The sequence below is a fragment of the Aulonocara sp. 'chitande type north' Nkhata Bay genome, linkage group LG16, assembly GCF_057382095.1.
Source record: "Aulonocara sp. 'chitande type north' Nkhata Bay isolate Kocher_YH1m ecotype deep benthic linkage group LG16, A_spYH_male_GT1.1, whole genome shotgun sequence".
Lineage (NCBI taxonomy): Eukaryota > Metazoa > Chordata > Actinopteri > Cichliformes > Cichlidae > Aulonocara > Aulonocara sp. 'chitande type north' Nkhata Bay.
This window is the reverse complement of record NC_141359.1, coordinates 23,127,403-23,143,548: the sequence shown is the minus strand read 5'-3', so window position 1 is coordinate 23,143,548 and position 16,146 is coordinate 23,127,403. Positions and strand designations below refer to the sequence as shown.

The 16,146-nt window shown below is 38.0% G+C and overlaps 2 protein-coding genes across 3 annotated transcripts in view; one reads left to right on the top strand and one right to left on the bottom strand.

The window, feature by feature from the left end:
• The first annotated feature begins 904 nt into the window (after positions 1 to 904).
• On the top strand, positions 905 to 8,900 carry dct (dopachrome tautomerase). Its single transcript, XM_086265786.1, has 8 exons — positions 905 to 1,811; positions 2,718 to 3,017; positions 3,389 to 3,489; positions 3,974 to 4,140; positions 4,275 to 4,454; positions 4,550 to 4,685; positions 4,786 to 4,987; positions 5,544 to 8,900. Exons 1-8 carry the CDS (start codon positions 1,526 to 1,528, stop codon positions 5,717 to 5,719), a joined length of 1,548 nt encoding a protein of 515 aa, XP_086121912.1. The 5' UTR covers positions 905 to 1,525; the 3' UTR covers positions 5,720 to 8,900.
• The window catches only part of LOC147311529 (glypican-6-like), a 79,401-nt gene continuing 69,283 nt past the window's right edge, over positions 6,029 to 16,146 (bottom strand). For both annotated transcript variants that reach the window (XM_086265784.1, XM_086265785.1), the window contains 3 exons: positions 11,154 to 11,290; positions 9,954 to 10,129; positions 6,029 to 8,607 (listed from right to left, as the gene is read on the bottom strand). In XM_086265784.1, the coding sequence (XP_086121910.1) occupies positions 8,399 to 8,607; positions 9,954 to 10,129; positions 11,154 to 11,290 (522 nt within the window). In that variant the 3' untranslated portion in view covers positions 6,029 to 8,398. The remainder of the gene's footprint in view (positions 8,608 to 9,953; positions 10,130 to 11,153; positions 11,291 to 16,146) is intronic.

Below are 16,146 nucleotides of genomic sequence, written 5' to 3'. Positions count from 1 at the left end.
GTCTGGACTTGTTTTGGCATGGCCTTAAACAGACCGCTCATACCCAAAAAGCCTCCGGTGTGCCTGAATTTAAAAAAATTCGGCGAAAAAGAGGGGGTTCTCTTCTGCTTGTTTTCTTTTTTCTTTCTCAGCAGGTGATCCAGGTGATTGATATATGTATTTTTTTTTCTTTTTCTTTTTTTTTTCTGCCCGTTCTGTTGGTTTTTGTCTTTTGCCCTTCTCCCCCGTCCCTCTTCTCAGCTGTTTCTCTTTCCCTCTTTCTTTCCCCCAGTCAAGTCTGTCCCGTATTCAGTAAGTGAAAATAAAATAAACAATAAAAGGTGAATCAAATGGACCATTACGGCAAGGCTGGGATGGTCAATTTGGTAAAGTAAATCCGTTGGGCATCTTTCTTTTCCTTTAGACAATAATTCTGATGGCAAAAGAGCCAAACGGGACAGGCAAAAAAAAAAAGAAAAAAAAAGAGAGGGACAAAAGTCCTCCACAGCGATGTGAAATATGCTTTGCCAGTTATCACAAATGCTTGATTGCAGTTGTTACTACTAAAGGTGGCACAACCAGGTATTAAGTTTAGGCAACAATTAATGTCGATGCATTTTGATTGTAGGGTTTTCTGCTGTGTGTATTTAAAATATCATAGTTCTTCTGCCACTGGTTATGTGACTGATATCAAATATGCACAAATTATCAACCCTGCAAAAGGATAAGTGGAAGTGAATGGATGGATATCAAACCTTTTCCAGTAGTTTCATACTGTCACGTGCCATTTTGCTCTTTATTTGTTAGGAATCACACAGACAGTGACACTGTATGTATAGTGTGTGAAAGATAAAAGAGTTCTTTGTAACAACGTCGTAATACCTCTACTGCTGTTCTTCCCGCAGATCACATGGATAACAGAAGACGTCAGCTGAGACCTGCGGTGAAAATGTGGAGGGCAAAAAGCTCAAAACCAACCTGTACTAACAAGCTCCAAAACTTTCAGAAAACGTCTGGCAGGATTAAAGTGATTAGTCTCTTATTTAGATTTACTAGGCATGCAGTTGGGGAACTGATTTGAAAACTATTTTTGTTCTATTTGGATAGCTGAATATGACTCAACCACAGCTAACAAATAAAAATCACAACGGAGTCCTTTGGCATAAAGTCTCTATACATATCCTTAATAGTTCCTTCAGGCAGTTGCTTGGTTAATTCATCCGGATCTTAGTGTGGCTCACAGCTCTGCTGTCAGGTGATCATCACAAGACCAGTGGCTTAATCCTCCTCTACAAAAGCAAGAACAGAAATCAGAGGCTTTCTTAATGTGCATGGAGGCAACTGGAACACAACATGATTTAGCTGCAGGAGTTGTTTCTGTAGATATTAAACCTATCACTGAATCTAATTCAAAGATACACAGCAAGGAACCATAGCAGAGTGAGATTCCACACTCTTCTGGGGTAACTAATTGAGCGTATTACAGCTGAGATTTGATCTACAAACTGATTTGTCACTGCTGACTGAAAGAAACAGGTGATATATCATGATTGCTCTGGGTCTTGGTCTTCTTTGTTTACTCTTTGGCCCTGACCTGTCAGAGGCTCAGTTTCCTCGAGTGTGCTGCACAGTGGAGGGGATTTTGTCCAAGCAGTGCTGCCCTGCTGTGGGCTCAGACCCTGCCAATGTGTGTGGCTCACTGTCGGGAAGAGGAAGCTGCACTGCTGTTCGAGTCGACACCAAACCCTGGGGAGGACCGTACAGACTAAGGAATGTTGATGACAGAGAGAGGTGGCCGACCAAATTCTTCAATCAGACTTGCAGATGTACTGGTGGGTGCTGACCAGCTTATTTAGATAAATAAGAAAAGTTAAATCCGTAAATGGTTAAAGTAGACTTAGATTTAACTAGGTAAAGGGTTGTGTTAAACCTTGTCTGTTGTCTGCTTTTTATTTAATGAGGCCTTCTGAGATTCTTAGCAGTAGTAACTGTTTTTATCTTTTGCATTTAAACTGCATTTTTAGGTTTTATTATTTTGTTGTTGTTGAATTCTCCCAATTCTTTGAATCTTTGGGCTGAAGGAGGGACAATACTCGGTGTATAAATGCTCAATCAACAATTATTTATTTCCATACAATTCAACAGTCAGAGCATTACAACGTCCGGACGGGAGAGATGCTACCAGAGGGTCAGGCACATGTCTCAAAATGGTGACGGGTTGCTCAGCTTTTTATAGTCTCTAGTGGCCCCCAGCTAGTCGTAAAAGCCAAAACATCACATTTTTTCTCTGTTACAGCGCCTAAGTTATGACCTCGGCAGTTGTTTCTCTGCTTTCTGTAAGGTGGGGGTGTGGAATGTGGTCTATCTATCTCCCCTGTCTTTAGACACAGAGTCTCCTGCTTACAACCTTCTCTTCATGATTCAACAATTAAGCATGTCAAGAAAACAGTGTAACACATTCCCAGCAGATCAAGGATACAGAGTGATGCACATTTATCTAATGAACTAATATGTGAATATGTTCTGTTAACTCAAAAGTATAATGAGAACTAAACTACATACAGCTCACACACTCTATATTAAAGGGTATAATGTGATCTACAGCAGTATTCTAATTCAACTACTTTGATTACATATATAAGGTAACATATAATAACAGAATAATCTAATATTGTACAGTGTTTTGTGACTACATGTTTGTGCACAATTTGACAATTAATTTGCTCTTTATGTTGCAGGTAACTTTGCAGGTTATGATTGCGGCCAGTGCAAGTTTGGCTGGATCGGACCAAACTGTGACCAGAGGAAAGCTCCCGTTGTGCGGAAGAATATCCACTCCTTGACCCCTGAAGAGCTCCAAGAGTTCCTGGACGCTCTGGAACTGGCCAAGAGCAGCATCCACCCAGACTACGTCATCGCCACTCAGCACTGGCTCGGACTCCTCGGACCAAATGGAACCGAGCCACAGATTGCCAACATCTCCGTTTATGACTTCTTTGTCTGGCAGCATTACTACTCTGTTAGAGACACTCTGCTTGGTAAACCATCATGGTCATATTTACACAAAACCACTACAACCATTAAATGTGTGGGTTTTTTTTCAGGAATATAACAATAAAAAAAATATCAAATAAGACAAATACTATACCTACAAAGCAGATTCCCCCCCTTTTTTAATGAAATTTTATGAAGCCTGACAAATTCCAAGTATAGACCTTTTTTACTGTAACTACAAAAATTCTGTAACATATAAACTGATAAGAGGAATGCTTTTACTTAACTTTTTGTTTTACGTTCTCATATGTTTGTTATAAAATTCATATTTTTAGGCATTAGATATAGTGTTTATTAAGCTCAGAACTGTTGTGAGACTAAAGAGGAGCTAATGAAACAATTCATTTTCCTCCAGGTCCAGGTCGTCCCTTCAAAGCCATTGATTTCTCACACAAAGGGCCAGCATTCATTACTTGGCACAGGTATCACCTCCTGAGTTTGGAAAGAGAACTCCAGGTATTTGGAATTTTGTATTATTTTTGTATTTTTTTAAACATCTCTTAAAATATTATATTTTTTGTGGTGGAGAGTAGAGGAGTGTATCCTTTGCACAACAATTTGCATTTTTTTTTTAAATTTGGGCTCATCAGATTTTTAAATTGCGTGCACAATTCTTGTTTAAATTCACTGATGAAACATAAATGACCTGTCAAAGGGACATCTGTTTAAAGCTCAGATTATTGCATGTTATATTCAATAAGCTTACTGATGACTAACATTTTGGTGAAAAATTGACAGACAAATCATTCTTACAATATTTCACAAAGACATTTTAAACTTGCATTAAAAAAAAGACAATAAAAAAATGGTATACCTAAAAATGATATATATAAAATATAAACGAGAGAGAGTTGGCCCTATAAAACATCCCTATAGAGCCATGTTGCTGATTTAGCAATACTTTTTCATAGAAACACGAGTGTTTCCTTTTCTTCTGCAGAGACTTACTGGCAATGAGAATTTTGCAATCCCATATTGGAACTTTGCCACAGGGCAGAGTGAGTGTGATGTGTGTACTGACACTCTGCTGGGAGGCAGAAACCCAGACAACCCCTTCCTCATCAGTAACCAGTCCAGGTTCTCCAGATGGGGGGTGGTGTGTAACAGGTCAGAAGAAAATACTGATTGGAGGGAAACAATTGTCAGTAATTGTATTAAAAATGTGTAACCAATTAACGAATGTTCATGGTACATGTTGGTGAAACATTTAAATTCTTTACGTGTATCTAATTTATTTCCAGTCTCGACGACTACAATCGTCTCGTGACCCTTTGTAATGGAACCAGTGAAGGTTTCATACAGAGAGGGATGATCCGGCAAGGCAACAGGACTCTGCCTACAATGACTGACGTCAGAAGCTGTCTTGGAATTCGGGACTTTGACAGCCCTCCCTATTTCACCAACTCCTCCTTTAGCTTTAGGTAAAAGTGGAGTGTTCACCATTGTTAATGATGTTACATTTATGCCACCTCTTTCACAGAACAAATGAATTAATGCTGTTGTTTGTACCTCACAGAAATGCTCTCGAAGGGTACGACAAACCTGATGGAGAACTGGACGAAACCGTTGACAACCTTCACAATCTTGTCCACTCAATGCTCAATGGAACCAGCTCGTTGGCTCACTCTGCAGCCAATGACCCCATCTTTCTGGTGAAAACCTAATTCAATGGTTTCCTCTGATAAAAAAAAATCTCTGACACACTTTGTTTTCATTTTTATAAAAATGATATTTGTCATTTGTACCTTGCAGGTGCTCCATGCTTTCACTGATGCTATTTTTGATGAATGGATGAGAAGGTTTGTTCCATCCAACGCCACTTTCCCAGATGAGATGGCCCCCATTGGACACAACAGAGACTACAACATGGTTCCCTTCTTCCCTTCCATTACTAATGAGGAAGTCTATGTTCCATCTGAGCAGCTGGGATATTCTTATGCCATTTCCCTGGATGGTGAGCAAATAGTGAAAGAAAAACTTTGATCGGTGGGATAGGTGGACATTTTTGGAAAATTGATGTAATTTCTTACTGGTGAGAGTAAAGATTGATTTCACTCAAGTGTGTACAGTGTGCGTGGAGCAAAGAGTTGGCCTGGGTTTGCATGAAGAGTAGACATACCTAACCCATACAATTATTAAAGAAAAAAAATAAACAGAATTTTCTAAATTAGACTGCCAACATGATCGGTTCAAGACCAAAGTCTGAAAATGACAGATTATGGTTTTAATGGATAGTTTTTTGGCAAAATTTCTCAATTATATATACGCCACTGACACGTGTGGCCTTTCAGTGAACACTAATAAAACAGGGCAACATTGCATGTTTCAAAACAAATATCAACTCACTGCCGACCACTTTCAAATCCATGGCGCTGGCTCATCAACATAAAAAAAACCCCTCTTTTTGTTATGTTGGAATAAATATCTTCTTATTTACAGATTTCATTCACATTCAATGAACCTGCAACTGCAAAGGTTTCAGCAATCCATCTCCTGTTTCATCTATACAGATGCAGATGGAGGACCGGCTGTTTTTGTGCTGGGCTCCACTCTGGGAGGAATCTTCATCGGTCTCCTGGTACTTCTCCTTATCTTTGTGCTCTACCTGCGTCAGCGGAGAAACAGAGGCTTTGAACCTCTGATAAAAGCAGATTTCACAAATAGAAAGTACACAGAAGAAGCCTAGATTTCACCTGTTGTTCTGAAATTCGCTTGAGTGCTCAAACATACCTCATAGTAATGGAGCATCCTGTCTGCTATCACGACTGTGAAGAAGAGCAGAATAATAATCTTCTCTTTGAATAGCATGTTGTTTTTTAGCTGTTGCATCTAATTTCATGTTAGCAAATGAATCACACGATTGTTCTACCAAGTACCTCGCACTCTTAAATCAGTCTTCAATTAAATGCATTTCTACTTTAACCAGTTTTAACCTGATTTACCATCTCAATCATCAATATATATAAAACATATATGATTACAAATTGTTTTTGGGTTTTTTTTAAATAAGAATTTATTCTCAAGAACAGCAATAAAACAAAAATGCAATCATCTTAATTGCACCAAAAACAGTAAGGCATATTTGCTCAACTAGTTCTTCAAACCTCAGTTTGAAATTATTTTAAAACCCCATAGAAACCTTTCCTCATTAGTTTTGAAATCAAACAGCAATGCATTAATTCTGAAAAACAAACAAAGAGATAACAAAAAACCCAAACTGAGCATTTTTGTGAGTCATAATTTGTCTGACCATACATCCATTTTCAATATTTTATTGCAAAAATATTAAAGGTTCAGTGATACAAAACAATAAAAAGGGCATCTTATGAGATCAAAATGTAGAATAATGGGTCCTTTTAAATGAAACTTTGACATATTTCCTCTATATTCTTGAAATAAATGTGGGTTAAAAAAGTGACTCGTATGAAATAAAGAAAAAGCTCAACAAATATTCAGTGATATGCCGCAAAGGACTTAATACAGGCTAATTCCTTGGAAATGTAAGCTTAGCAGGCCTGTTGGTTATGAACCTGTCGGGCTCTCAGAGAACAGTGGACGTACATACAGGCTGGTTTTGTCCGCCCCCCTCAGCACGGCCAGGCCTCTCACATTCTCCGTAAGTACGCTCTAGTGAGGAACTTCACTGAAGCATTCAGCTCTGTCCAGTCTCCACAGATTCTCATTTCACAGGTGACTGTGGCCGGCTTCAAGCCTGTCTGTGCTGCAGACGCAACCATTCAAGCTTTCCAGATAAATTTAGAGACCCTTTCTTTACATTTCCAGTAACCACTATGTGCTGTTGCTGCTTCTTCTCCTAATATTTCCATAACCTTTTGCAACTATTATATATAGATGTATATAGATATAGATCTATATATCTATCTGTCTATGTATATATAATTTTCTTTCTTTTTTTAAATTTGTAATTTCAACTTGTTAATACTGTCACAAAGTATTTTAGTTTTGGTCCTACAGTGTTCATTTACACACAGAATATGCTTTGGTTACTGAACCTTAAAAATAAGAGGGAAAACAACATTTACAGTATTAATGAATCATCTCAAAATCCTGTAAATATTTCTAGAGTATTTTTTGAAAATGCTAAAAGCCCCAGTTACTGTAAATTAACATCGAGGTTACAGCAGCCCAAGAACTGATAGTAATCGTCTTCGAGTGCAAAATGGTAAACGTCCATTTACACAGTTAAAGAAGATAATCCTGCTTTTCAGTGACTTCACATGACCTCCTCTGTGCTGTGAGAAGAACACTTGTATGCAGCACTTAAACACCTCTTTGTATTTGATTAGTTTTACTGACAAGTTTGCATTTTAGTGGTTGCATGAGACCCATTGTGCAACCCTTAACTTACTAATTATATTATCAATCACAATATTTGACATGGTATAAATATATTTTATATCAGGACATGCACACCACAACGCTGCAGAGGCAGCATCTACCTTGACAGCATAACCCATATATTAGCGGCACCTTCTCTAAATGTGAGTAACTGCTCCATAATAAATCTGTCCAGGCTATCTACTCTTGAAGCCTAAGGATCCAGTTTGATATGAGAATATTTTTGCACATAATGAATTTGCTGCAAGGCAAATTAGTATATAAAATGTCAATCTTAACCCTAACAGTGACTTTAAGCACAATGCAGCTGCTGAAAGGTTTTTAAGAGAATAGCTAAAAGCTGTGCAGATGCATAACCAACCCATGACATAGTTTAACTACAATCTTTCCATATGACACAGTTAAAATGATTGTGAAACACAATTTAGAAGCTGCATTTGATCTAAAAATAAACATGACAGCATTACGCTTCTCATCAGAAATGAATAGTTGGCACATAAGTTCATGACAATGGAATAAGGTGTCAGTTAAAACCACATGTTCCATTCAGATCAAATCAAAGGATCCTTTGCTTTAAAAAAATAACACGTGTATAAAATGACCACATTCTCAACATTTTTTCCAACACACAATAAACTATTTTTTTTGCAATAAAAAAAAAATCAAAACAATCAAAGTGCGTGTTATATTTTTCCACATTAAGACCTACAATAATACCTTTACTAAAATCTCAGAAGCAGAGTTAGTAGGGGTGGCATCGCTGTTAGATGGTGAAGTGATGCCAAAACACATCAAGTCTAAGGATGGCACTGCACAATCTTTGGGAAAGTGGGAACTCATGATGCTTGACTGCTCTCTTTTTCAGAGCAGACTCTTCTTGCCTTGAAGCTGGCAGTCTGAATGCTGTCTGCTCCAATCTGCCTGAATACAAAAAACTGCAAAAAAAAGGGGAAAAAAGGAAAAAAAACAAACCCCTGCTGTCCATGTTTAGCCTGTTCCTCTAGCATTATCTCCACTGTCGCTGAAGTGCCAAGGCTGAAAGGGCCAGCATGGTTGGCAGTGCTACAGACGGTGCACAGAGCGGGGCAGAGTTATCCACAGGCCCGCTCCGGTCGGCTCTCACCACGGGGATTTCAGTCGCAGCCGTACCGTCCATGTATGTGGGGCAGACCTCTGTGCAGCCGCTGCCACTGCCTGAGCCACTGCCTTCATCGCCTGCAATACCGTAACACAAGCCAGAATGAGCACAGCACTGCAATAGCAGTGTAACATTGCTCAAAATCTCCAGCAGACACTGTGGAACTTTCTCATGTATAAATTAAAGGGTTTAAATATCACATGATTATCACCCACCTGGTGGGAAATGTGTCATTCTCTGTTTTCCTTTAGTCTCTTAAATTGTCTTAATTTTACGGTCAGCACATTGTATCACAAACTCAGTGTTGTTCAGATATGCTAATATATACACACTACACGCATGCTAAACAGTAAATAATAAACAGACACTGCCTGGTTAACACAGTCAAGCATTCAGCTTCAAATATATTTCTCATCAACTTATGGGAGACTTAAAACAATTCTTAAATTAGACTCAATGCTAAACTTTTATTCATCAAGTAGACATTAAGTAAAAATCTGCAAAGATGTTTAAAAAATGTGTCTCCCTATTTATACTGCCCCCAAGTGGCTAAAATGAACTTAGCAGTGAGTATTTACTTGTGATTCTTTACTTTTTGTTTATTAGTGTAATTGTGTCATTTGTCTGTGAAGGTTCTCAGTCATCCAGGTCATCGTAGTCAAAGGAGCTTACAAAGAAAAGCGTCTGGACTTCTTTAAGTTACTTGAAGATGTTTCACCTCTCATCCGAGAAGCTTCTTCAGTTCTGAGGTCAAATGGTGGAGAGTCCCAGATTTAAACCTAGTGGGAGTAACCCCCCAAAGAGGGACAAAAGGACCCCCTCACATCCTGGGTCATCTGACCTCAGGAATTTGCATGATAAGGTGGGGCCAGGTTTCACAATGAGCTCACCCGAATCCCTGGCTGATTGGGACCCACACCCATTTTCACACCTTGGCTCAGGCGATTAGAGGATCATCAGGGGGTCCTTTTGTCCCTCTTTGGGGGGATACTCCCACTAGGTTTAAATCTGGGACTCCCCACCATTTGACCTTAGAACTGAAGAAGCTTCTCGGATGAGAGGTGAAACATCTTCAAGTAACTTAAAGAAGTCCAGATGCTTTTCTTTGTAAGCTCCTTTGACAATGGTGTCATTTGTACAGTTAAACAGAACGTGATTTTGCACACTCAGTGTGACGTCTCAAAATTTCATAAACCTGGCAGAAGATACGTTTTTTTTGTTGTTGTTTTTGTTTATTATCATTATTATTATTATTATTATCATTATCATTATTATTATTATTATACAATTTTTGTTATTTGCACCTTTAGTTCTGCTTGCAGTTTTACTGACGCTGATCACCTTTGCCTTAGGGTTAGGCAGACAGCTTATTAGTAGTGAGTTGTTCTATTTGTGTGTATGACAGAAGTGGCAAATGGCTTACTTGAGTCTTGAAAGTAGATATCATTGCCATTGTAGGCATTTTTCAGCTTGTTAGTCATCACCCTCAGAGCCATGATCTGCTGACGGATGAGTGTGTCTGGGCGTGTGATGTCAACACCCACTTCAGGGTTATTCACCTGGTTGGTAAGGCCATCCTTTTGGACCTCAGGAAAGTACCTTGATGGAAAAAGAAAAGAAAAAAAAACCGTTTTCATTGATACTGTTTAGTTGCTAAACAAAGAAAACCTTTACTTTGTTTAGTTGTTATAGACTGCTTTCTCTGAAATCTCATCAGAAGCATTCACTCAACAAAAACAGAGACAGGCTAAACACGGTCGAATTCCATAAATGTTTTGAGTCATGGGTCCAGTACAGCACTTGGGAATTGCTCTTTGAGGTAACAACAATGTTGGCAAAATGAACATTTGACCCAGTCGTGTAGGGTAATGTTCTGACATTCTTTTGACATATTTCTCTCGGGAAAACGTGTCAGCTGAATGCACTCCTGCTCGATAAATAAGCGGCAGGTCGTCATGTGATGGAATTCCACAGATCATCTGACACAGCAGCAATTGTTCTCCATAAGTCCAGATCACTCTGGAAAATACACACGTCTGAAATGTTGCTGAGGTGAAAGAGGCAAAATTTCACTTCTTTAATTGATGTTGTTTTTTTCTACCACTGAAAATAGCATTGAATATCAATTAAAACAATTAAAGAAGTTTAAAATATTCAAAATCATATAGCTGATATAACGATTAAAAGCAAAAATCGATTTCTCAGTTAGATCAGTAACGGCCAGGGAATCTGGAGCCCTAATGCAAATGTTAGCTTTTTAAAATGAAACCAAAATAACAGATGGATCTAGATGCTGGTTGAACATTTAAAAACAAAAGAAGAAGAAGAAGAAAAACACAATTTCACAAATATGCCACCAAATTCAAAACGCATGGAAGCAAATGATATTTTACACGAGATGAATTGAAACCACATAGAAAAGTTTTTTTTATAATGTTTAAGACAACAGCTTACTTTTAGTTCAAATCAAAACGCATGTTAAGCTCTTGCAGAGCAGGTGAAAGCACATAATCTGATTCTTAATTCTAGGCTTAGACTTCTTAATATGAAGCAGGTTGAACAGACTTTGGACTTCTACCCTTTTGTGTTAGCTGGCATTAGCTTCAGGCTCTGTTGCCCTTACCTGCCCTTGGTGTGTCCGTTCCAGCACTCCTCTTCGCTGGCATTTCCAGCGGTCACTCTGTCTTCTACACACATCGCCTCAGGTAGGTTGGACCAAAATTTCTTGAAGTCCTTTAGTTTCTCTTTTATGTCAACCACCTACACAAGGACAGGGGTCATTGTGAGATAGGAAAAAAGCCTCCTGTATAAGTACATGAAGTCTGATTTCCAATCAAGGATGATACATATCATAAATACAGTTTCAGGGATGTTATTGATGTTTTTATATGCTTACAATGTAACATTAATACAGAAAAATCAGTTTCACTTCAGTTCCTCACATCACAGCCCCAAATATTAAACAAAATACGAGTCCAGCAGTACCTACAAGAATAGATGGTCAGAAATATTTACTGAATTACATTTTTATTGCACATTAATATGGCGTTTATTAACAGCTATAAGCTATTCATTATGTTTCAAAACAGTCTTTTTGTATCTAAAAACTCTGCAGAGTTAATGTAATAAAAAAAATAGCAGCTAAAGAGAAAATGTCTACAAAGTCAAACTGATTGAAGTAATTACACAAATTGAAGTCAATAAGGCATTATGTCTCCTAATATATGTATGACATATGAAAAAGACAATGTGCTGTTTTTCTAAAAAGTACATGTCAAATGCTCCTATTTCTTATTTCTATAGCATCAAATCATAACAACAATTGCCTCAAGGTGGTTTATATTGTAAGGTAAAGCTCCTATAACATTACTATTACTGACAGTCATGATTAGTCATTAAAAAACCAAATCCCACAGTGTTACTAACAACAGTATGTGGCTGTAAAATCATTTGAGAGAAAATACAAACACTAAATTAAACTAAGACATTTCTGACACACAGTGGATGAGAAATGGCAGGTTGAAAACTTGCATTTGAGTGAGATGAATAAAGCTTACTGTTACTCTGGATGCATCTCGTGTGAAAAAGGTAGAGAAGCATTTCACTTTTGCTCACTAACACACCTTAACAAGCTGATTATAAACCTCAGGAAGACATCTTCGCACTTGAACTCGTACCAAACGATTTGGGTTTAATTTTTCCTTCTCTGTTGACTATCAAATGTTTGCATCATGGAAAGGAAGACTATGCAGGCTTGCAGCAATCATTTCAAACTGAATGCCAGACATAAATGCTCCTTTGCATCCCAGCCATGTGACAAAGTCAGATATCGTTTCCTGACTTGAGCCTGTTGAACTCCAATCTTTCATCAAACACACAGAATTTGACATATTTCACTGAAGCTGAGGGAAAGCCTGATAGCAGCAGGTTGGCCCCATTATCTTTTTCCGTCTGACTTGCTGTTGGCTTACGTGAAATTGTAGAGAACCTGAGCAGAACATGAAAGGTGCTGTACTGACTGTGTGACGCTGCTGTAGGCCTTGACACTGCTTTTGATGTGTTAATCCTGTCACACTGATGCCAAAGCACTTGAGCAGCTCTGATACTGCCCAGAGGGTCGAGGCTACACTCAATACAAGAGATTGACTGGCAATGTTTGACTAAACCTCATACATTAAGTTAAGTCTAACAAGTGAGATTCACAGTTTTCCTCAGGATCTGCTGGCAAAAAACAGAACCTGTGAAAGTGGGAACTGAACTAGGAATGACACATATGAAAACATTCGATTAATACCTCTATCAAGTATTGTGTGGCCATTATTTCACGTGGATGCAAGTGAAAAAGTATTTTAAGCAGCAGCTAATTTATTATCCTATTTGAAACAGAATTTAAAAAATCTGAAAGATTCATGAACTGAAAAAAAACCCCCTAAAAAGTCTGTGTTAAGTTTGCAAAAGAGAAAGGTTTTGCAAACTTAACACAATTATAAACAAGCCTCTGAGAAAAGTCTGCCTCTCGTCTAACTGGACGTTGCCTATGAACAAATACTACCACTCCAACAAATAACCCTCAAATGCAACCAACTGCAAAGGCCACTAGATGGCAGTATGTCTTTGAGATCTGGTGAGATGAAAGTGAGTAGACGAAAAATCCAGGGAGGAAATGAAAGTGACAAAATAACCTTGCAAATTGAAACTAATTATGTTTGCTAATGAAGCTTCTTTAACATCAAAGGTCAGCTCCATGTGGCCAAACACAGATGGAAGACATGACATCCAAACAGATGTCAGCAGAAAGCCTAATGGAAGACAAAATTACACACACACAAAAAACGCACACACGCAGACACATACACACAAAAGACGGTGTAGAAGAAACGCATGTCCCCATGGTATGTGAGGAAGCAGAGCGGAGATATGCGATTCTTTTTATAATCTGCTACCTATTACTGACAGCACTGACATTCTCATTAAAATCACAATGACGATCACAGACACAGCACCTCCCCGGCGCCTCACATCAGGATATTACATAGCATTTGTTTTCAGTGACATCCTAACAAATGACTATTATCATGCTATGTGATAGCTGCTCCAATTCCTAATGACACTAAAGGTGGCATTAGTGTGAGATATCTACAATCTATAATAAGGGCTGATGAGGGAGTTGATAGAAGCATTTACTCAATAGAAGTGCAAGCTGTATTCATTTTTAGATTATTATTCAGTCCCAGGACTTCAATAACTTCTAAATTTAAGGACCATATAAAACACCGACAACACAAGGACCTTAAGATATTAGAAGTGCTGCTAAAAAGACTTATCTTCAAACGCTGCTAACTGTACAGATGTTTTCCACTGAATGATGTCTTCTGAATAATTTCTAAATGGTTTAAATATGACAGATCAGCGCAGAAACGTAGCTCTTGATTTTCATTAAAAATATTTTAAATAATTATTTAAATAAACAGAGCTAAATGAGCCATTTGAAAACCCATTAAACCATCTTCTCCTGCAATGATATATATTTGCTATGTATTCTATAATTTTAAATATACAGTGTATATACTGTCTGCACTGAAAAAAAAAGTGGTATATATAGATATATAGGCATATATTTCCTATTCTTTATAGGCACTATAAAGGTCTTTGAGGCCAATCCTGCAGGGATGTACGTAGCCTTGCTCTTGTCCTGTTTTATGCATCATATCATCTATATTATATATTACTTACAGGAACAGTGCTGTATCTTTATTCACTGATCTACCAGTGATACAGTGTGCAAATGCATGTCTTTAAATGTTTCTTTAACAACTGTAACAGTTTATTAATTCCAATATTGAATTAAGATAAATCCTTTAACTTTGGCAAAAAAAATACACAAATGTGAACTATACAGCAGTGTTATTATTAATGTAGTAAAGCTTATTATTATATACCGGTAACAGCTGACATGACAGCTTATATATTTGGAATATATAAATACGTTGTGCATAATAAATGCATAATACATTTAATGCATATTGCTTCTTGTTGATGAATTCCATGAACGGCGCAAAACCAAACAGGTGCTACTTAGTCCCTCACTCTCTGAGTACTTCCCAACTTCCCAGCTGTGCATGTGGCATTTATCCTCTCCCCTGCTGGTTACTCAGGAGACGTAAATGCATGTAGTTTAACTTTTAAAAGAGGCTTATGAATTTCTTACAGCAACTGGGCACCGGGAAGTTACAAATGTTTCCCAAGCAGGAGTTTATTTGCTGAGCACAATTTAAAGTGGCTGATTAATCCACGTTTGGTGCACGAACGGGTACTTGCGCCCGCAGGATGCAGTATATATACAGCCACAACAAATGGGCCCTGTTTATTGCTCTTAAGATACATGTTGCCCAGTGCAATTGTATGGGGAGGTAATATGTCTTAATTAAAATAGAAACAAACAAACGAAAAATACAATGGAGCTACGTTGCACAAGTGAATAAGCTAAATCAGGATTTGGCTTCAAGATCAATATTCATAACCTTTTTGTAGGTTATGATTTTTTTATGAATTTGATGACAATAATAAAGTAAAGAGCATGACCAGGTTTATCTTTTAAACATCTTCTCCTTAGCTTAAACAAAATATATATATAATTATATTTACCTTGAAGCTTAATCATGTATGCAGCACCACTGCAGCACCACTGTCAACTCTCCACTTCCCTCCTCAGACATATTTTTTTTCTTCTTTTACCCCATTGCCCTGTTTCCTGTCATGAACCATATATTTCTTCACTGCGTTGTTCTCTCTCTCTGCCTACTCGCTGTGACTGCAAGGTCCCCACTCTTTTTGGTCTTTTTCTGTCTTGCTTTAGTTCTAAATGTAAGTGAAACTTTCATGCCTAGCTGACCCGTGATCTTACAACAGAGCTCCCATTCAAAGGAGATTTGTGGGTAAAGCCTCTGGTGTCTTCCGACTTTGATACACAGAATAAGCTCAGTCTTCTCTATCCTTTCTGTATTGAATCATTTTATCCAAGCTTTCATTTTAATTATTTTGAATTTTAACGAGCACTGTGTGTGTGTGTGTGTGTGTGTGTGTGTGTGCAATGCAGTTAATCATGCATTTATTTAATTGTCCGGTTCTTTTTTGTCTCTTTATAGCTCTTATTTCCACAAGAAAAGATAAGCAGAGATTTTTTTTTAACAGCACCAAACCACAGAAAATAAATTCAGCAACAGCAATGGAAAGTAGCCTGTAATGTATTACAGCTCACACAGCTTAGCGTGCTATGATCCAAACATAACCTCACCTTTAAACTTGCTTTTTTCACCTCAAATGAAATCTGCCCAAACAGCCCGGATATGCGATACAGTGTTTACTCGCTGTAAAAAGCTGTTGGCAAGCTCACGTGGACAAACATGAGGAAATGCTTACAGAGAGTAATTATTTCCAAAAATCAGCCATATGAGCATATAAGATTCCGGTGTTAACGGGCTTAAAGTCTTTGTGTTTGCACACACTTAAAGTGTTTCTTACAATATTTATCACCCATGCTGTTTTTCTGTGCACACAGCTGAGTGTGCAGGCAGACAGATCATAAGTTCTCGTGGCTCTCTAACAGTGTGGCAGCT

What these genes read in the sequence shown, in the direction of transcription:
- dct (XM_086265786.1), top strand. Translation starts at nt 1,526, where the DNA reads ATGATTGCTCTGGGTCTTGGTCTTCTTTGTTTACTCTTTGGCCCTGAC. An exon ending in TGTTAGAGACACTCTGCTTG is followed by an intron (nt 3,018 to 3,388) that starts GTAAACCATCAT and finishes ATTTTCCTCCAG; the next exon opens with GTCCAGGTCGTCCCTTCAAA. An exon ending in GTTTGGAAAGAGAACTCCAG is followed by an intron (nt 3,490 to 3,973) that starts GTATTTGGAATT and finishes TTTCTTCTGCAG; the next exon opens with AGACTTACTGGCAATGAGAA.